At 36.2% G+C, this 22245-nt stretch overlaps 1 protein-coding gene across 1 annotated transcript in view; it reads right to left on the bottom strand.

Moving 5' to 3' along the window:
* The window catches only part of ric3a (RIC3 acetylcholine receptor chaperone a), a 39771-nt gene extending 24647 nt beyond the window's left edge, over positions 1–15124 (bottom strand). The window contains exons 1-4 of the mRNA XM_028793778.2: positions 14881–15124; positions 7375–7589; positions 4318–4396; positions 3175–3268 (exon numbers count right to left, since the gene is read on the bottom strand). Coding sequence (XP_028649611.1) covers positions 3175–3268; positions 4318–4396; positions 7375–7589; positions 14881–15100 — 608 coding nt within the window. The 5' untranslated portion in view covers positions 15101–15124. The remainder of the gene's footprint in view (positions 1–3174; positions 3269–4317; positions 4397–7374; positions 7590–14880) is intronic.
* Positions 15125–22245: the final 7121 nt, after the last annotated feature.

Genomic DNA, 22245 nt, shown 5'->3' with positions numbered 1-22245 from the left:
CTAAAGATTCCTCACATTCCTTCACATATTTACATATACAGTTGTGTGAAAAAAACTATTTGCCCCCTTCCTGATTTCTTATTCTTTTGCATGTTTGTCACACAAAATGTTTCTGATCATCAAACACATTTAACCATTAGTCAAATATAACACAAGTAAACACAAAATGCAGTTTGTAAATGGTGGTTTTTATTATTTAGGGAGAAAAAAAAATCCAAACCTACATGGCCCTGTGTGAAAAAGTAATTGCCCCTGAACCTAATAACTGGTTGGGCCACCCTTAGCAGCAATAACTGCAATCAAGCGTTTGTGATAACTTGCAATGAGTCTTTTACAGCGCTCTGGAGGAATTTTGGCCCACTCATCTTTGCAAAATTGTTGTAATTCAGCTTTATTTGAGGGTTTTCTAGCATGAACCGCCTTTTTAAGGTGATGCCATAGCATCTCAATTGGATTCAGGTCAGGACTTTGACTAGGCCACTCCAAAGTCTTCATTTTGTTTTTCTTCAGCCATTCAGAGGTGGATTTGCTGGTGTGTTTTGGGTCATTGTCCTGTTGCAGCACCCAAGATCGCTTCAGCTTGAGTTGACGAACAGATGGCCGGACATTCTCCTTCAGGATTTTTTGGTAGACAGTAGAATTCATGGTTCCATTTATCACAGCAAGCCTTCCAGGTCCTGAAGCAGCAAAACAAACCCAGACCATCACACTACCACCACCATATTTTACTGTTGGTATGATGTTCTTTTTCTGAAATGCTGTGTTCCTTTTACGCCAGATGTAACGGGACATTTGCCTTCCAAAAAGTTCAACTTTTGACTCATCAGTCCACAAGGTATTTTCCCAAAAGTCTTGGCAATCATTGAGATGTTTCTTAGCAAAATTGAGACGAGCCCTAATGTTCTTTTTGCTTAACAGTGGTTTGCGTCTTGGAAATCTGCCATGCAGGCCGTTTTTGCCCAGTCTCTTTCTTATGGTGGAGTCGTGAACACTGACCTTAATTGAGGCAAGTGAGGCCTGCAGTTCTTTAGACGTTGTCCTGGGGTCTTTTGTGACCTCTCGGATGAATCGTCTCTGCGCTCTTGGGGTAATTTTGGTCGGCCGGCCACTCCTGGGAAGGTTCACCACTGTTCCATGTTTTTGCCATTTGTGGATAATGGCTCTCACTGTGGTTCGCTGGAGTCCCAAAGCTTTAGAAATGGCTTTATAACCTTTACCAGACTGATAGATCTCAATTACTGCTGTTCTCATTTGTTCCTGAATTTCTTTGGATCTTGGCATGATGTCTAGCTTTTGAGGTGCTTTTGGTCTACTTCTCTGTGTCAGGCAGCTCCTATTTAAGTGATTTCTTGATTGAAACAGGTGTGGCAGTAATCAGGCCTGGGGGTGGCTACGGAAATTGAACTCAGGTGTGATACACCACAGTTAGGTTATTTTTTAACAAGGGGGCAATTACTTTTTCACACAGGGCCATGTAGGTTTGGATTTTTTTTCTCCCTAAATAATAAAAACCATCATTTAAAAACTGCATTTTGTGTTTACTTGTGTTATATTTGACTAATGGTTAAATGTGTTTGATGATCAGAAACATTTTGTGTGACAAACATACAAAAGAATAAGAAATCAGGAAGGGGGTAAATAGTTTTTCACACCACTGTATGCTCTCAACATGGCTACTACAACAAATTATAGCAACAAAAGTCACATCTTACTATTCAATACCCTAATATCTAGGGATCGATTTTCTTTTCTTCATGCTGGCACAAATAATATAGCTCATATTTTAAGTTGATTAAGATCACTAAAGTTAATTTACACATTCAACAAATTTTGAGCATCCACTGGCACAGCCCATTAATTTTGCTGCATAGATAGATGCATGTCCTCTATTTCATCAGTGCTGCTGACTTAAAAAAAAATCCTGCTACACTTTGCTTAAATTTCCGGATTATTATCAAATTACCACCAATGTAATATGTGGTAACTTCTTTTACATGACTGTGTTTTTACAGAGATATTTCCATTAGCTGCTTTTATTTTACAGCAGTAAATAGGTTTCAGACATTGTGGTCAACAGCATTCAGAAATTTCTCTCCTTCAGAATGCAGGTACTTATCTTCTATTTTCAAAACATTTCCAGTCCAAACAAATTTGCTGAGGTTATTTCTTATTTATTGTATAAACGTATTTCCCTAATATGACATTGCCAAAAAATAACTTACTTCACCAACTGACCTCACAGGCAAATAACAAAAACATACATGAATATCTTCTGAAAAGCACAATGAGAGTTGTGCTTAGACAATTAGCATTTCTGTGAGGTAATGTTTTTGGGCTGCTGGAATTTTTATTAATAACAATTTAAAAGACTGAGTAGTGGGGACTGGCTTTGGCAGGTGTCATCTCTCTTCTGCACAACTGGAAATTTTAAAATGATCTTAAATATAATAATTGAAGGACACACAAATTTATTGTTTATACCCCCAAGTTGCTCCATAGACCCAAGTCTCAGGTATACCTACTGTTAATTCTGCAATTTGCATCACCTGTGGTTTCCTAACAATGACTGTGAACAAGCTATTGCCCTAACGAGCTAATTAAGGTCTGAGACCTTGGGAAATATGATCTGAGACCACAGATATCTTGGGGTGCCCTAGCTTTTGTATGGTGCTCCTTTCCTTTTATCACTGCACAAGTGTACAAAACAAAAAAAATACACTAATCTTACACAAAATGCTGAAAAGAAATGAGTCATCTTTAACTTTACGCCTTTTGGTGATCAGTTCATCTTGTGCTCACTTAACTATTCACAGTAACATTTTCAACAAGGGTGCCTAAACTTTTGCATGCCACTGTTTAAGAGTAGGTGTACTGTAAACTAATATGCTTCTTCAAATGAACAAAAGTTATTTGTCAGTGGGACCCTTTCCTTTACGTTGTGTCTTACTCCAGAAATAAATATGTGCAAAGACATGACCATTAAATGACTCATGAACATTTGCAAAATATAAACCAAAATTATATTAACTATCCATTTCCACATATGCATAGTACATTAATAAACAAAAGAAATGTTCAAACTATTCCTGTGGTGTAATACCCATAGCAATAGTAGTTGGATTACCATCCAATTATATTTTTCACATGAATTAAAAAAATAAGAGTATACATTACTTGTCTGGGTTTTCGCCTACTTTGGATACAATTCTCTCCATCACTTCTTCTGTGTCCTTTAGTTTTTCTTGTAGTTGAGAAAGTTCAAAGTCAGCTTAAATAAAACATTGGGGATATTTCAGTCACTACTGACTTACAATTTTATATTGAGTTCCTCTGATAGGGTATCAGCAATCAAATAATATGATGCAATCCAAGATTCATGGGATATACTAGTATAGAACTCATAAGCTTTTTCCTTAGAAAAAAGGGGCATCAACTGACATGAAAAGTAAATTCAACAGAAGTTCCTGTAATACTATATTAGTAAATATGGTGGATGACAAGAAGTCAGGATGGCCGATATTCAGTGCTTTACTGTATGTCCCAAGAAAGTCATTATACACACCCTTGCTTCAGTCAAGGTAACGTACAAAATTCAAATCTGAATATATTTTACAAGTCCCAATGGACAAACTAAAAAATAGATGAGTTTATGATCTGTAAAATACTCCATAATCATTTACCAGTTTTGCTTTAGTTCCAAGATAGCAATATCAGAGTAAATACTGTGTATAGGCAATATAGCTTATTTCAGTTCTGGACAGCATTACACATACAATCTATTGATTGAATTGGTCTTAATTATTTAAAAATAAATCAGATATTACCTGTAACAATGACTGTAAATTTGGAAAATACCCAGCAAAGACACCTGACAGGACAGTGGTAAACACTGCTTAGTACAAGTAGCCGATAGAAATTTCAGGGGCAAATCTTGGCACAGTCACTGCTTTTTTGGTAGTGCACATGTATGACCTGGACAGAGTGTCACTCTATTACACAGCATGGTTACTCACACATTTACACTAATTCAGTTCAAATTTAGAGGTATTAAACAAACTAAACTGCACATCCTTAGGAACCAATAGAAAACTTACAGAGACACAGTATGAACGTTATATGATAATTCCAAACAGACAGTAGCTTATTCAATGATTAAAACCAGGACTCTGGATTTGTGAGCAGCACTAAAATTTTTATTCCCCGTCAAACTACAGATCAAACATCACTAATGCAAGTGCTGAAAAGGTAAAAGAAGACTTTCATAAATCATTAGTATTCAATCAAAGGAAATTAATACAGCACATAAAATATACTCACTTATTTTCCTTTTAGCATTTTCTGGCTTTATGAAAGGAAATCTTTTGTCATTTTTGCTATTTTGGCTTTTGGAAGTAATCTACAAAATACAACAAACAAGCGCAGAATAGATGAATACGAGTACAAATAAATAACATACGAAACAATCAAAAATATACACTTGGGAGAACTATAAAGTTCCCTGTTCATACCATAATATTATATACTTTTGATTAATCCTGTATTTATGGAAGCACAAAAATATCACATAAGCATTTTAAAATAATAAATTTTTAGGTAAAATAAATAATTTAAATCATTTTCAGTGTTTTGGAGGTACAAGTGCCGACACGTAGTTCGCTCAGATTTAAGCAATCACATATAAAAATATAATAATTTGCCATCATCTGACATCTAATAAAGAGATTCTGTTTAGGCTTAGATAAATTCATTCTAGTGCACACTGACATGGGAGAAGGATGGAAAAGAATTCTGAAGGCATTAAATTTAAAATGTAATACTATGAAAACCATCATTAAGAAGCAAAGGAGACATGACTCCACTATGAAAAATGCATTCCAGAATTCTAAAGTTAATAATAATAATAGTAATAATTCATTACATTTACAGTGGTGTGAAAAACTATTTGCCCCCTTCCTGATTTCTTATTCTTTTGCATGTTTGTCACACAAAATGTTTCTGATCATCAAACACATTTAACCATTAGTCAAATATAACACAAGTAAACACAAAATGCAGTTTGTAAATGGTGGTTTTTATTATTTAGGGAGAAAAAAAAATCCAAACCTACATGGCCCTGTGTGAAAAAGTAATTGCCCCCTGAACCTAATAACTGGTTGGGCCACCCTTAGCAGCAATAACTGCAATCAAGCGTTTGCGATAACTTGCAATGAGTCTTTTACAGCGCTCTGGAGGAATTTTGGCCCACTCATCTTTGCAAAATTGTTGTAATTCAGCTTTATTTGAGGGTTTTCTAGCATGAACCGCCTTTTTAAGGTCATGCCATAGCATCTCAATTGGATTCAGGTCAGGACTTTGACTAGGCCACTCCAAAGTCTTCATTTTGTTTTTCTTCAGCCATTCAGAGGTGGATTTGCTGGTGTGTTTTGGGTCATTGTCCTGTTGCAGCACCTAAGATCACTTCAGCTTGAGTTGATGAACACATGGCCGGACATTCTCCTTCAGGATTTTTTGGTAGACAGTAGAATTCATGGTTCCATCTATCACAGCAAGCCTTCCAGGTCCTGAAGCAGCAAAACAACCCCAGACCATCACGCTACCACCACCATATTTCACTGTTGGTATGATGTTCTTTTTCTGAAATGCTGTGTTCCTTTTACGCCAGATGTAACGGGACATTTGCCCTCCAAAAAGTTCAACTTTTGACTCATCAGTCCACAAGGTAATTTCCCAAAAGTCTTGGCAATCATTGAGATGTTTCTTAGCAAAATTGAGACGAGCCCTAATGTTCTTTTTGCTTAACAGTGGTTTGCGTCTTGGAAATCTGCCATGCGGGCCGTTTTTGCCCAGTCTCTTTCTTATGGTGGAATCATGAACACTGACCTTAATTGAGGCAAGTGAGGCCTGCAGTTCTTTAGACGTTGTCCTGGGGTCTTTTGTGACCTCTCGGATGAGTCGTCTTTGCGCTCTTGGGGTAATTTTGGTCGGCCGGCCACTCCTGGGAAGGTTCACCACTGTTCCATGTTTTTGCCATTTGTGGATAATGGCTCTCACTGTGGTTCGCTGGAGTCCCAAAGCTTTAGAAATGGCTTTATAACCTTTACCAGACTGATAGATCTCAATTACTTCTGTTCTCATTTGTTCCTGAATTTCTTTGGATCTTGGCATGATGTCTAGCTTTTGAGGTGCTTTTGGTCTACTTCTCTGTGTCAGGCAGCTCCTATTTAAGTGATTTCTTGATTGAAACAGGTGTGGCAGTAATCAGGCCTGGGGGTGGCTACGGAAATTGAACTCAGGTGTGATACACCACAGTTAGGTTATTTTTTAACAAGGGGGCAATTACTTTTTCACACAGGGCCATGTAGGTTCGGATTTTTTTTCTCCCTAAATAATAAACACCATCATTTAAAAACTGCATTTTGTGTTTACTTGTGTTATATTTGACTAATGGTTAAATGTGTTTGATGATCAGAAACATTTTGTGTGACAAACATGCAAAAGAATAAGAAATCAGGAAGGGGGCAAATAGTTTTTCACACTACTGTATATATAGCGCTTCTCTGAGTACTCAAAGCGCTATTAAAGTTAATGATTGGGAATGGAGAAATACCTTTACAAAGACTACCAGAAGTCAAATGGGCAACCACAAGGGGAGGCAGAAACTCAAACATAACAGGCCACTTTCTGTTTATCATAACCATTTTGCATATTCTTTACAAATCTGAGCTATGGGGTGGGTGTCAAGAAATCAATTTTCACAAAATAGAATGTGAAAGCAACACAAAATTTCCAAATACAAACAAGAAAAAGAGGGATAAAACCGCAAAACCAAAGTGTGTTGTAGAGATGAACTGCTGCAAACTAAGCAAAATGTTCTTCCATTAAGTATTTCCATTATGTTTTGTGCCTAAACAAGGAAAATGAATGTCTTTATATTTAAATATATGCATTTAACATACTGAATTGCCAGACTGTTGTTTATTGTTAATTATTGTTATTTGTTTTTGGTGATTTGTTTTAATCCTCAAATTAACATTTTGTTCTTATTTAGATAGCTTGTAAGGTAATTCTCTTTCTCAATTCTGTTTTTTGAAGAACTGGCTAAAACACAACTAACTCTGTGCACTAGAGGGCAGTGCATCCTTAGCACACACAGCTATAATGCAAATACAAACCATTTCTCTATAAATTATTTTAACACACAAAATAGATTATATGACTGTTATTTTTGAAATTTAAAGCACCATGACAGCTATACCATCATACTATCAACCAAAGTTGAATTACTGTCTAGTAATATTTGGCCGATTCAAATCTGCAGGTCTAGATGAAGATATATCCTAAGTAATTAATAGAAAGAACTGTTTAAACAATTACCTTGAACAGAATGTAAAGGATGTACAAGACAATTCCAAAAATGTATATTGGTATAATCTGCCCCATGAAACTTGTTTTACTTCCTCCTTTGCCACCCATTATTCCTTTTGTCTTGAACATTGCATCTGAACTATGAGACTTTGGAAATGGTGATGATGGTAGTCTACCCTCAGACATCTTTTGACGGTTTATCATAGGAGGAAATTGGCTAGACCCTGCAGCAAAAACACATTTAAAAGAAATATGAATGAATAAAGCATCAAAAAATATAGCATACACATAAGGCACTGACCAATTTAAATTATTCCAAAGTTACACGACCCACCTCAAAAAGTCAGGTTACTTTACAGAGTACTAAAACATAATAAAAATGTACAGAAGCAAAATTAAAATAATAAATATGGGCATTAGTATTAGACTGTGGTCAGGATCTTTCCTGACTTTTCCATCCCATTTGCTAATTTATTCATTTCATTATACCACTACTAAAAGAAAAAACAATTAAATGTCTATTTTATTTTTAACTAATATTTAGCAAAACTGGAAAAAGGAAACAAAATATCTGCATCAGCTGCAAAATTATTAGAAAAAAATTCAGGCCTATGTTCTAACAGTTATCTGTAAAAAAGGGATACTCAGAATATAGTATTGATAAAAAATATTTAAAATAACACTTATTATAATACAGAGTATCAGATGTTACAAATACATGCTACTGTTGTCTTTTATATTTTCTTTTTCAAAGATTTTGAATTATTGTAAACAACTATTTCAATAGATAATTTATCAAATGTAGTTTGTTTTGCCACAAAGAAAAACTTGAGTCTGAAAAATACATTCAAGTATTCATTTAAAGCAGATAAGCTGAATTTTAGTATGGCCATCTTCCAAGACAATTCTTTCAGATTTTACAATTCTACTGCATATTAGGTGCTTCTATGTCCCATTCAGGCAATTCTCCCTAAAACAACGTTTTGAAAAGCAACCAATTCTGCATGTGATCCTCTTCAATATCACACAAAGATTTCAATGGTACAAGAATAACATAATAACTGACGAGATAAAATGAAAGCAATTGTGATTAGACTGCGACAAGACAGAAAAGGAGATGTGTCACATTTCTTAAAAAAAAATGGAAAACAACATATCCATTTCAGTTATTAAAGGTTACAAGTAAAAACCTTGCTTTAAAAAAAAAAAAAAAAAAAAAAAAGAATCAGGCAAAATGCATTAGCATAGAGGTAGAATCAGATAAATTGCTCCAACATAATGCAGCATAACAAATTGCTAGAAAGAGGAGTTTTCCATTAAGTAAGTGAGCACAGTAAAAGGAGAATGATCAATACTTCCATTACACTTCCCTAATTACAGAAAGACATAAAGCTTATTCATGTTTTAGACTGCAGTTTTGTTACAAGCTTACTTTAAATCCTTGAAAGTGAGACTTGCACCTCAGTTCCCTATAAAGAATCTACTTTCTTTAGAGCTTAATGGAGCATAAAACTGAGGCAATCATAGTGATCTCTAAATTAGGCATGCTTCGCAGAAAACCCTTGTGCACTTGCTTTTCTTATTTTGTGTCAAAACAGAATAGAAAGGATGTGAAAATGTATTTGATACATAAAGCATATGAAAGCAGTCGTGACTTTAGGCCAAAATGTAGTTTCATAATACAGGTATATTGTGAAAATGACATAACCACAAGAGAAACAATGAATTAAAAGTAAATAAAGACAGGAAACATGACTCATATACTTAACCTAAAGACAATATTCAAAATGAGACTAAAGATAAAATAATTATTTTCAAAATATATTCTAAAATAAACTAACATGAAAACAAAAGGAATTAGATCTTACTATATCTTTCATTTATAAAGGTCTTGCCACTGAACTGTGAATGTTAATGTCCATCAAAGAGATAAAAACTGTTTATGTACATGTATCTTTATATTTTATATAGGGTGTCTCAAAAAATGGATACCCACTTTGAATGATTATAAATAAAATGTTTGTTAAGTCAATACTGCAACAGATGTTTTATTTAAACTTGCTACATGATGAATTCCAACACTGAACTGTGAATGTTAATGTCCATCAAAGAGATAAAAACTGTTTATGTACATGTATCTTTATATTTTATATAGGGTGTCTCAAAAAATGGATACCCACTTTGAATGATTATAAATAAAATGTTTGTTAAGTCAATACTGCAACAGATATGTTTTATTTAAACTTGCTACATGATGAATTCCAACAGCAAATTTAAATAAAACATATTCGTTGCAGTATTGTCTTAACAAACATTCTATTTATAATCATTCTAAGTGTGTACATTTTTGGGGGCACCCTGTATAACTGTACTTTAAATATGAAAGTACTGGTTCATTTCCTTTTAAGCACCAGATATGCATGTATTTCCCAAAAAAAACCCAAAAACAAACAAAACCTGTCTGTGCCCAAAGCACATAAAATATGTATAAATAAGTATTTCTCAAAAAAATAAAAAATAAAAACGGGAGTACACTGTCTGGTACAATTTATGCTATGGACACTAGGAATCTTCAGACTATTCGCTGTTAAAGCTTCTACTATGAGATTAAGGAAGGAGCACACACCTGGCTTTGGTAGTAAAACACATGGCAGAAGAAAATGTGCTAAAGAAATGGAGAAAAGATACTTTAAAGTTGTATTTGTTGTAAGTAAACATGAAGAACTGTGAATAGACTTATACTAGTGCTGCTTGGATAGGTTCCATCCTCCTGCAACTGTGAACTGGATTAAGAGAGTCTGAGAAGAGTATGTTAGATATTATACTTGAATATTTTATTACTTATAGTGTACTTAATCTCATTTTTATTGTACATTTATCACTCAATCATCTGTCCCACTTATTTCACCTGCATATTTTGGCCAGCCAAAGCCAATTCTGCCAACAGAGAAAGCAGGACTAGCACCTTCCACTTAAATACTCCTTGGACAGACATCCACTCCCCACCATTCAGAAATAGAAACCAGGTTAGAAAATAGGAGGATTTTTAAAAATTTAACAGAATGTGGAACTTCTACAATAACAAGTGAAAAGTACATGAATAAAAACAATAAAAACAACCAATATAAATAAAGATGAACACAGACAAAAATCAAAGTTTTATGTAATTTATTAACACAAAATGGACAAAAAAGTACAAAAAGGCAATGGAATAAATAAACACTAACATACATGGTTAACAAGAATTATGACCCCAGCTATTCCTTTTAACATTTATTTCCCAGTTTATGAAGAACTACAGAAGGTTGAATGAAATACTAAATAACAACTGACACTTTTTATTTAATCAACAGCACTATAATAAATAAAGAAATAAATATACATGCTTTAAGATATATTCTTCAAAGACATTATACTACATATATAGTCATTACATTAATTTCCCTTAGTGTTGTGTAGCTGGCTCCTCTGTCAATAACTATTTTTTACTATATACTAGTGTATATATTCATCTTCTGTTAGACATTTTCCTAGTAAAATTCTACTCTTAATGAAGATTTAATTAAATTCTAGGAATAAAACACACCAAGAAGCCTAGAGATTTTTTTCATACCAAGAAGCCTAGAGATTTTTTTCATACCATTAATATTCTAACAGTTTCTTCTCTGCCTCCTTCTAAAATTAAATGATTTCAAAAACACATTTGTGGAGATTTACTAGTTCAGTCAGAATTTTTGACCTGAATATTTAGGTGTTGAAAATGAACATTACCAGGGAAAAAAATAAATAAGGAATAGGAAAGGGAAAAAAAAAAATCACTGAATACACAAATGTTTGTGTTTATTGTCTGGTGACAGGATTTTCTCACTATTATGAGTTTTTAGATTCAAAGACTGTAAAAAAAATATAAGCACAATGAATAAGATGAATAATTATTTATGAAATTATATAAACAATACTAGCCTCTATAATCCAAGTCTGTTTTTTGTTAACAAATGTTTAATATAAACTTATTTTATAAAATCATATGTAATATCATTAGAATTGCATATCTGGCAAGTGTCTTTACCCAAATCAACTTACATAATAAGGACAAACACAGATAGATAGATAGATAGATAGATAGATAGATAGATAGATAGATAGATAGATAGATAGATAGATAGATAGATAGATAGATAGATAGATACTTTATTGCCTAAATTCCTAAACATCCATCTGAACACTACAGTACTTTAAACAGCACTTACCACCCTCAGTGGCATGACAAAACTGTATATACACGCCTGGCATATTTATGTGTGTGCCCTGTAATAAACTCATACCCAATCCAATACTGGTTCTTTCCTCATACCCAATGCTTCCTAAGTTAGACATTAGCTTCTCACAACCCTGAAGTACACAAAGCCATTGATGAAGGCATGCTTAATAATAACACTATAAATGCTATCATTGATAATTACTTAGCATTAGTATACGTTTACAGGAAAATGATGAAAAAGGTATAATGGATTTTTCATTGCTTTGTATTTCTACTTGCAAATTTTATCTACAAATACGTGATTTGATATACGAGTAATCTCATCACTTTGCTTTAAAAGTTAAACTGTATTACAAAAACTATTTCAGTTCTCCATCATTTCTGTAGAACTGTGTAACAATGTAAAATTAGTATAATACATATTTCTAAAATATTCTTTATGACAGAAATATTATGTCAAAGCAGACCAATACACATTCAATAGGCTAGTGAAGGATGACAAATTAATAAAAAGATTGCTTAAATTATCCATACTGCACATTATCTTCAGAGTTCCAAATATTTTTTCTGCTATTAGGGCACCAATTTCCATTTATATTCATGTCTTAAACAGATTGTTGTGAAGTCATTAACTGAACAGCTAATTGATTTCTCTTGAAAACATCTGTTATCCCTTAATGTCTAGATAAAGCAGTATGGCAAAATGATAGCATCACTGAAAGATAGCTGCATCTGAAATGCAAAGCACTTGCAGAAATACCCTGCACCACAAAAATTACACACTTCAATAAAAATATGTTATTACTGATGAATACAACAAAGCAAGAAAAAAAATATTTACTTCAGTATATACTGTATTTTAAAACAGGGGTTCCCAATTTCAGTCCAGTTTCACAAATCAGTGAGTTAGTCACTCTTATGTCTCATCAATCTAATTGTTTAGCTGGCCTTTTTACTTTTCTTATTGCACATTCAAAAAAAATGTTCTAGTATGATATGTTGCATTTAGATTAAATTAAGAGATGCATTTTCTTTGCCATTGTTTTAAACTCAACTTTATTTTACCTTTTTTTCCCTAATTCACCTTGTTTCTGTGTAGTCTGATTCCTAACCTGTATCCAAATACTGACAATTAACAATGAACAGTGCAGACACAGGTGCAAATGACACTGGATGTCAAAGAAGAGCCGCTATTTCCATGTTACATTCACTTGTGTGCTAAATGATAATAAAAGGCTTAACTAAGCAGTCCCCTAGTTCACTCCTGCAGACCACCTTAACTGCAGGTGTTCATCCCAACCATCTTCTTTTAACAAGATTCCTGTTTTTGTTAAAGAAAGCTGTTATTTCCCAGTTTCTGCATTTTTTGTGTTGATCCAGAAATTAGAAATTGGATTTGCTAAATTTTAGGGAAATGTAGCAGGCATTTGTGTGTATTACATTCATTACTTTAATTTTTCTTGCTTTGTGAGATTTTCCTCTTTTTTGTTATGGTCATTTTAAGTTTTTTTTTCTTACTAATTAGCTCAGAAGTTATTTTTTCCTTAAGTAGCTGCTTCCCTTTGGCTTTTAGTGTCATATACACCTGTATTTACTAACTGTCAGCAACTGGATACAATTAAGAGATTAAACTCCCCAGGAAAAGGTGTATTAAAAAATGTTAACATTTAAAGTTAACACAAAAAAATGCAAATTTATGATTTTTTTTTTTTTATTTTTTACATACAAATATACTAGCACACATTTATGAATACAAAATAAGAGAAGAAAAAAAGAGTAATTAAACTTAAGATAATAAAGAAGTAAGACTGAGCCATTTAATTGTGCTAGATAAGTACACTTTACTTGTCCCCATGGGAAAATTAAAACTTTACAGAAGCTGAAGAAGTAAAAAAAAAAAAAAAAAAAAATTTATATATGTATAATGCATGGAATGAAAACCTCTGCCAAAGTGGTACTCAGGACTTAACTTGGGAATCGTCGAGTTTACTGATTTAGCTGAATACACACACAAACATTACATATTATATATATATATACATACATACATACACACACACATACATACATACATATACACACACACAGTATGTGTGTATCTATCTTTATGCATGCATACAGCTTCCAAGAATTAAAGCTTCCCCATTTTGTATTTTAATGAAACTGTAAAGTTTATTTACACATAAAAGATTAAATAGATTTACATTTCAAATTTTAAGCACTTTCTTCCATTTTTAACCTACAATTTTTTAATAACTTTAATCACAGAAAGGAAACAAACCATTGTTAACAGATCCCTTAGCTAAGCCACTTCTGATGCTGCGAAATTGCACGCAAGTATATTACATGCTAAAGTGTTTACAATAATGTTCAGACAATATGGATTTTCATAAATATAATGTGTACTTCGCTGTGTGTAAAATATTTGTTTGTAACACTCTGAAACTAACACTTTGATATTAGGAGATGGGCGGACGGGTGCATGGAGTTTAAAAAATAATACACACATTATGCGTCAGTCTCAACAAACATTTACAATGATGAGGCTATTATCTTCTGAAATGTTATTTTCAGATTTATCTATTAGGTTTTTCATGCCATTACAGAAGGAAGTAGTAAAATTGTCTTTTAAGGATTGTGATCAAGATTAAACGAACTGTAAAATGAAAAAAAGAGTGGTCTTCTGACCGGACAAGGAATTTCTGCTCACGTCTCCATGTAATATTTAGGTCAAAAATAATACTTTCAACCGAAATGTTTAAATCGGAAACAAGACATTAACAGGAGTTTGTTCTCACTTGACCGGCAGGTCAACGTTTACTCCACAGAGGCAATACTAAGATTAAACACTTTAACGTGTGTAAATCAATTTAGAACGTTTTAACAATGTTTCCTAAAATGTTTACTCTATACCCGTAATATCGAACTGTAAACATTTTTAATATACGTAAAACGATGATGAATGTTTACCCTCTCAGTGGTATACATGACGCATGTTTGGCCAACATTGACTAATCATCATGAAAATGGTTTAAAACAGATTGACACCGATATCAAACACCAAAGGATTTTAAAATATTAACAGATGTAAACATGTCTGCTTTAAGTAAAGGTTACTGTAAACGGCGATTTTTTTTTTTTTCTTTCGCAGCTGACAAAATCAAATGATAACGTTTACCCGTGCATTTTTAAGCGTTTAGTAACGAGTGTATTAATGACAGCAGGGTAATAATTATTATTACTCGAGTCCTTACCATCCGGGGTCCCTACTTCCTTCTTTCCTCTCGATAATAGCATTTTAGGAAGGAGCAATGACACACACAACACGAGACAGGAGACTAAAGTCACTTTCTGAAACGTTGAGAGTGGCATATTTAGTCTGCTATATGCATTCCTTTTCCAAAACAAATGTAATTTTTTCACAGCGAAAATACAACAATTAGAAGCGACTTCATCGATAAGAGCCTTTCCCATTAACTTCACACTCCGCTCTTTTCGTTCCGGTATCGCCGGAAATGAACACCGACCGGCACAGCTGCGCATGCAGCTGCGGCCATAATTCGCATCACGTGAACTACCCACGTGAGTAGGGGAGGGGACTGCGGAGAGTCACTTATTATAAAATATAATGCCTTACCAACAGTGAGTTACAGTGTGTTCAGACCAAAGTGTCTGTGTATGTTTATTATTTATTACTTACTTATCTATCACCCTTTATTTATGTATTTTAAGAGCGTCTGTAAAAAGCCGACTTTCCCCTTGGGGACAAATAAAGTTCTGTCTATCATACAGTATTTACCACCACTCTGGCCCATGCATACGCATGAAAAGTGAGAAAAGTAGTCATATCAAATAATGACAACTGAAGCACGTTATAATTCATATCACTCAACCTTTATTATAATGTGTGTGGACGTGACAAGCATTAAACCTTATGGAAGAAAATTAGACTTAGGAGTCACATAGTCATTTAGGATAAAGGTGTTTTGATATGCTTTCCATATTAAAATACAGCATCCATCTTAGAAGTAATAAAGGATTAATAAATGTCAGAAACCCACTCAGGCATATCAGGAAACCAGATAAAGGTCAAGTGAACAACAAAGACAATAATGTACCAGGAGCAGGTTGATATAGTTAACCAAATATATGATTAAGAGATCAGCAGATATCCTGTAAACAATGAAACTGGACAGTTGTCACATACACGGAAATTTCAAGGCTTATTATATACTTCCAGGAGTACCCGGCGTTGCCCGGGAATCTATAACTGGTGAATTTCCCAAATGAAAGAAACAGAACATAGAAATCGAACAAACATTTTTCTGATTGACATTTTATTGTAATAGGTAATATAAGTGGCCATTTTAGAGGCTTTGGATATACAGTAGTATATTTTTTGTGTTGTCGTGGGGTTCCGAAAATGAACAAATTGTGAGGATTGCCCACTGTAGAACATGTTACGTAGAGTTGTCCGTGTGAAAAGCATGGCTTTTCCAAATTGATGCGTTTAACTTGGAGTGATTGCCCTTCAGCCTTAGTAATTCACATAGCAAAATCCAAACGAATAGGAAATTCTAGGCTTTTGAAATCAAAGGGTAAATCATTCTGAATCACCAGAATTCTTTGTATGAAAACATGTTGACATCTTGCGCAAGGTTTGAGATGGCCTTGAAATAGACTTTTTTGAACCGGACATTGTAGACGTTTGAAATCAAAGGGTAAATCATTCGGAATCTGCGGAAGTCTTGGTATCAAAACATCTTGACGTCTTGCGCAATGTTTGAGACGGCCTTGAAATAGACTTTTTTGTGGCATCGGAAGTGGACTTTCTAATGCCATGTGTTTTTTTTTGGTGGCATGGGTATATTACAAGAAAAGCAGGACAATTATAATGTGTTCGCATGGTATTACGTACGGAATAAGCACCAGAGTGAGATGAATGTACGTTATTTACAATACGTCGGAAAGCGAACAAATAGCACCAGTCAGTCAGAAAGACCAAGACTGAAATCTTACTGTGAGTCGGAAAACGAGCAAATAGCACCACAAATACGCAAAGGCAGTCACGCACACTGGGTCGTTCATGTTTTACATCCATACGGCAGTTCCCCTTCACGCGGTGAAAGCAGTCGGCTTTCTCATAGTTGGACACTTCTGCAATGTCTTGGCAATTTAAAGAAACGTTGGTAAAGAGGGATGCACATAGACGAAACATGCCGCTAGATGGTGCCGCCGTTAACGTTGGAATTCTTTGTATGAAAACATCTTGACGTCTTGCGCAATGTTTGAGACGGCCTTGAAATAGACTTTTTTGGGACATCGGAAGTGGACTTTCTAATGGTATGTCTTTTTTTTGGTGGCATGGGTATATTAGCGAAAAGCAGGACAATTATAATGTGTCACATGGTATTACGTACATAATAAGCACCAGAGTGAGATGAATGTACGTTATTTACAATATGTCGGGAAGCGAACAAATAGCACCAGTCAGTCAGAAAGACCAAGACTGAAATTGAGTCAGAAAGCGAGCAAATAGCACCACAAATACGGAAAGCCAGTCATGCGGACTGGGTCGTTCATGTTTTACATCCATACGGCAGTTCCCCTTCACGTGATGAAAGCAGTCGGCTTTCTCATACTTGGACACTTCCACAATGTCTTGGCAATTTAAAGAAACATTGGTAAAGAGGGATGCACAGAGAGCAAATGTACCGCTAGATGGCACTGCCGTTAACGTCTGTTGCAACGTGTGGCCATCTTGTCGATGATAAGTACGGGGACTTTTTGCGAACGTTGTGTCGGTCAAAAGGTGTCCTGCGCTTAACCAAGGACGTTTTTCCAAACCAAACATACCCCATGATCTCCTCCTGGTCACAAAGCAGTCCCATGCCCAGTTTGGTGGCGATCGGACGCCCGGTGCAGATTTGTATGGCGGACAAACAAACATACATAGACTCTGCTTTATATACTAGATTTAAGAACAAGGACATAATGGAGAAATACTTTTATTTAGGCTGGTTGTTACCCTATGCTAAACACTTTATGTCTATTAACCAATCAGACTATAATTAATGAAAGCATTAATCAGCACTGTTATATAAATTCAGTTATCAAAAAGTCTGAGCTTCTGCTTTTATTCTGTGAGCATTGTGATAATGCTGTAAAAAAATGTTCCCTTTTTAGTATGGTGCTGCAAGAGAATAAATGACGCAATGAACAACTTTCTTCCTGCCTGGTTTCTGACTAAAAGACGTTTTACGAACTTGTCCTACTAAAGAAAACGTTTCTTTCTTTAATTAAGATGTTAATTTCTACCACAAACTCAAAAGTGATGAATATGACATACAGACTATTTTAGTTACCTTTTAAGAGGGCCAATACTCCAATACTGTACCTGTTGTAATTTTTCAGGCAATTGGTAGAAAGGTCAGGAATATCTCATTTAAGCTTCAGCCACATTATGTCTGTTGTGCTGGAAACCATTTACCAACCTTCAAGACACTATATTCAATTTAATATGGTGTGAGTGAATATCCATAACACATAACAGGATTTTGCTAACATAAAAATTTACATTTTCCTAACGTTATAGCTGTAGTTCTCTGCTCTCTAACTGCACTAAGGGCACCTAGTGAGAATTAAGCTGCTTTTGTTACCTGTAAGCAGCTACATTTTGTTAACTTATAAGTCATCTGTGATGCCAAGACGAGACTGACAAATGTCATGGCTTAGTGGCCTGGGTAATCCTGTGATTCATTTATATTGAGGAAAGACAGCTTTATCTGAAGACTTGGTGCTGTAAGTGATGGCTGGCTTGTTGGTAATGTAATTGGGTAGGCCCTCATTTTTTTATGTGAGACCTGCACTATTCATTGTAATAGCAATGATGTCATAACATGTGATAATTGATAGCAGATACAAACCCAGACTTTAGTGCCTTGTGCCTTGAGCAACAATGTTGCTCAATTTTTTGGTTAGTGGTGGAGCACAGCATAGAACTCCTTAAACACAGGTGGCAGAGTCTGGATGCATAAGGTGGGAGATTGCACTACCAGCCAATAAAGGTCTGCTGCAGCGTGATTGCATGTACAAGGTTGATTGACTTGATCAATATATGATTGTTCATAATGCTGTGCTTCTAGATTAAAGACAGGACTTTTAACCAATGAATGAGAGGGAGAGGTGGATCTTCAATTCATAAGCACAGTATTATGGGACAGCTTTTCCTGTTTAAATTGTTTTTCCGGAAGTATATATTACTTCTGAAGCAAAAAATGCATGTGTTTTGCATGTTTTGAGGATACGATTGGATAACCGACATGTGGATTATTCAACATGAGTAACATGAGATTTTTTTTTTTTTACATTTTTTGCATTTACAATTTACATTTATTTGCTTGGCTTTTATTTATCCAAAAAGAATTACAAAAGACATAATCATAATCGAGTAACATTAGGCTAGAGCCTGTTTGTTGAACAAGTTTAGTAGTACAGGTCACAGAAGGTGTCTGCCACAACTGAAAAGATGTCATAACTAATAAATTTACAGTCATAGATTAACAGTCAACAAATCAACTAACAATATACAGTAAGATATAAGATCACAAAGTATTATTTTGGCTTGTGTTATATCATAAATGTTTTTATTTCTGTAGTGCATGGAGACATGAGATTAAAAGTTTTTTCTCAGCTAATATTAGAAACTGGTGGCACGGTGGCGCAGTGGGTAGCGCTGCTGCCTCGCAGTTAGGAGACCTGTGTTCGCTTCCCGGGTCTTCCCTGCATGGAGTTTGCATGTTCTCCCCGTGTCTGCATGACCAGAATGTATTTATGGCCACGAGCAGAGTGTTCAAGGAAACCTACTAGATCGACTGTGATCCGCTCAAAGGGTATGTCAATCAGGGGAAGGGGAACAAGAGGAGCACGGTCCCGGCAGGGAATCTGGCGCAGCTGACACTCCGGGCATGAATCACAGAAACGACGGACCTCCTCGTTTATTCCCGGCCAATAAAAACAAAACTTAATATGCTCGAGAGTTTTTTCAGTGCCAAAGTGGGCTCCTAGTAGATGGGAATGAGCTAATTCGCACACCTGCCTACGGAAGGCACGCGGAATCAGCAGTAATTTTCTCACTTCTCCCTCGTGCTCTGCCACTCGGTACAAGAGTTTATTCTCTATGACAAAGTAAGGCAATCGTGGATTGGGATTGGCGGAATTGTGTCCGTTAACTGAGACCACTGCATTTCTAGCATTTTTTAGTGAATCATCACTCCACTGCTCCCTCTTAAATGAGGATGGCGTGCTTCGAAACAGAGAAGCCATTTCCTGTATGGGATCTAGGTTGACCTCAGTAGGCAGAGCCTCAGGGGGTTGTGTCGACACATGACACGTAGGTACAGCCAAGCACGGCATGGAGACATTCAGACCGGTATTATCCTTGTCCATTACCAAACCCACCTTAGATACTGGCGTTGTGTTCTTACCGCTTATACTATCAGACCAGTCCCTCCCCAATATTGCAGGATAAGGTGGATTAGGTAGTACAGCAACGACCAGATGGGTCATAGAGCCATCTACCATAACTACGCATGAGGCGGATTTATAGAAATGGGTATCCCTGTGTATGCATCTCAGACTGGTCTTAAGTTGTAGCCACTGTCACGGTAGAACAAAGGGGCAAGCAACAATGGATATGTTATTCCCCGAGTCAAACATCGCGGTGATTCTGTGACCATTCACCAAAACAACACCTGTATGAGGAAGAGACGAAGGGTTCATTAGGGCACAGTACCTTTCTCCCTTGCCGTGTGAACAGTCCATCGGCTCAGCCGGGCATGCTGGAAATATATGTCCAATCCCCCCACACTTGAAACAGCAGGGGGGGGAATGTAAGTCTTCTCCCTTCTTTTAGTCGGATTGTCTGTGGTTTGTCAGATGGGCTCAGGGGCTGCAGCACATACTTGTTTAGGCTGGCGCGAAGACCCCTCCAACCCTCCTGATTTACAGACTGCCCAGTGCCTTTCCACCACTTCAGTCAGGATGTCCATGGAAGTGTAATTCTGCCTGCGGACCTGCTGGGCGAGATTGTCTAGGAGGGCAGTCACTTGCTAGGTGGAATTGACATCTGGCCATAACCAACGCCCCAGCTTGCTCCAGACCTTGAGGGCCTGCGTTCATATAGCCCTCTCAGGGTCAAACTGCCATTCACACCAGTCCCTTGCCTGCTGAGCCATCAATACAATGCCGTAGCACTTGAACACCTCTAACTTGAGGGTGGTGTACTCAGCGGCCTGCTCCTCAGTCAGGTCGTAATAGGCCCTCTGCGCCTCCCCTTTCAAATATGGCGCTAGTATGTATGCCCACTCCGAACTCGGCCATGCATTGCGCCTGGCAGTGCACTCAGATATTAGGAAATATGACTCTACATCATCCCCCTCTGTGAGATAAGTTAGTTCAGGGGGTAGAGATCGAGCAGTCTCCGACCTTACCGCAGCTGCTGCGCAAGCCTCTGCTTCCGCCAGCTCGTTCCGAGACTCTCCCAGCTGTAACTTGACCGTCCCAAGCTCGGCTATGATAGTGCCCAGGACGGTGTTCAGGTCTTGCTCCTCCGACATGATACCGTAACAATAATCCTGCCAGTTACACCAACTGTAATAGAAAGAAAATTCGACAGCCAGTCAGATAAAGTTTTGGGGAACCGCCCCATATAATGTCCAATGTACAGGTCAAAATAACGCTGAAACATAAAGGTTCAACGAAGCATTTGACAAAATTACATTGCAAATACGGGGGTATTTATACAGAAAATCAAAATGGCTACAGGCAATTAAAGGGGGGAAGTGACGTCTTGGCTCTGACTTGTTCATGTCGCCATCGAGGAGGGACGGAAAGACAAGTCGGCCATTTTGACTTTGCGATACGCCTGTTTATTTTTGATGTTTGCGTCTGCGGAAAAAGAGAGAGAGAGGTTAGTACCCTTTTGTAGCCTTCCATCTCGTGACCGTCTACTCACTGTGGGTTTTGTCGACTGTCTCTGAATCGCGCGTGCCTGATAATATATATATATATATAGTGACGTGTGAGTCACTGTCTTGCACCCTAAAACACGAGGCTGAGTTTCAGTACTTTAGCAAAACCAGTTTTATTCTACTTGAAACAGGAACACCATGGTTATTTATTGTACCAGGATCTACCACTATTCGATACACAGACACAGGAAACGGGAAGGGTCAGGACCAGGTCAGTAGCCAAGTTATACTGTTTCCTATGTTATAATGATCTTCGCATCAGCCATTGTCCACAGGCACTTATAGCAGAACCGTGATCAGCTTATAATTGTTTCCGCGGTGCTATGGTACTGCGCTGCGAACCTGCAGTTGCCTCAGCGATGTACAAGCAGTCCTCCACAGACATGACAATCATGCTTCGGTGTGTTGTTCCGTTCGGGGGGCAAAAGAAGCCTCACAATACATATTTATATATATATATATATATATATATATATATATATATATATATATATATATATATATATATATATATATATACACAGTATATATGTGTGTGTGTGTGTGTGTGTGTGTGTTTAATTCAGCTTCAGGGAGCTGCAGTCTGCC

Source organism: Erpetoichthys calabaricus, chromosome 2 (genome assembly GCF_900747795.2).
Source record: "Erpetoichthys calabaricus chromosome 2, fErpCal1.3, whole genome shotgun sequence".
Classification (NCBI taxonomy): domain Eukaryota; kingdom Metazoa; phylum Chordata; class Cladistia; order Polypteriformes; family Polypteridae; genus Erpetoichthys; species Erpetoichthys calabaricus.
This window is presented reverse-complemented; position numbering and strand designations above follow the sequence as displayed.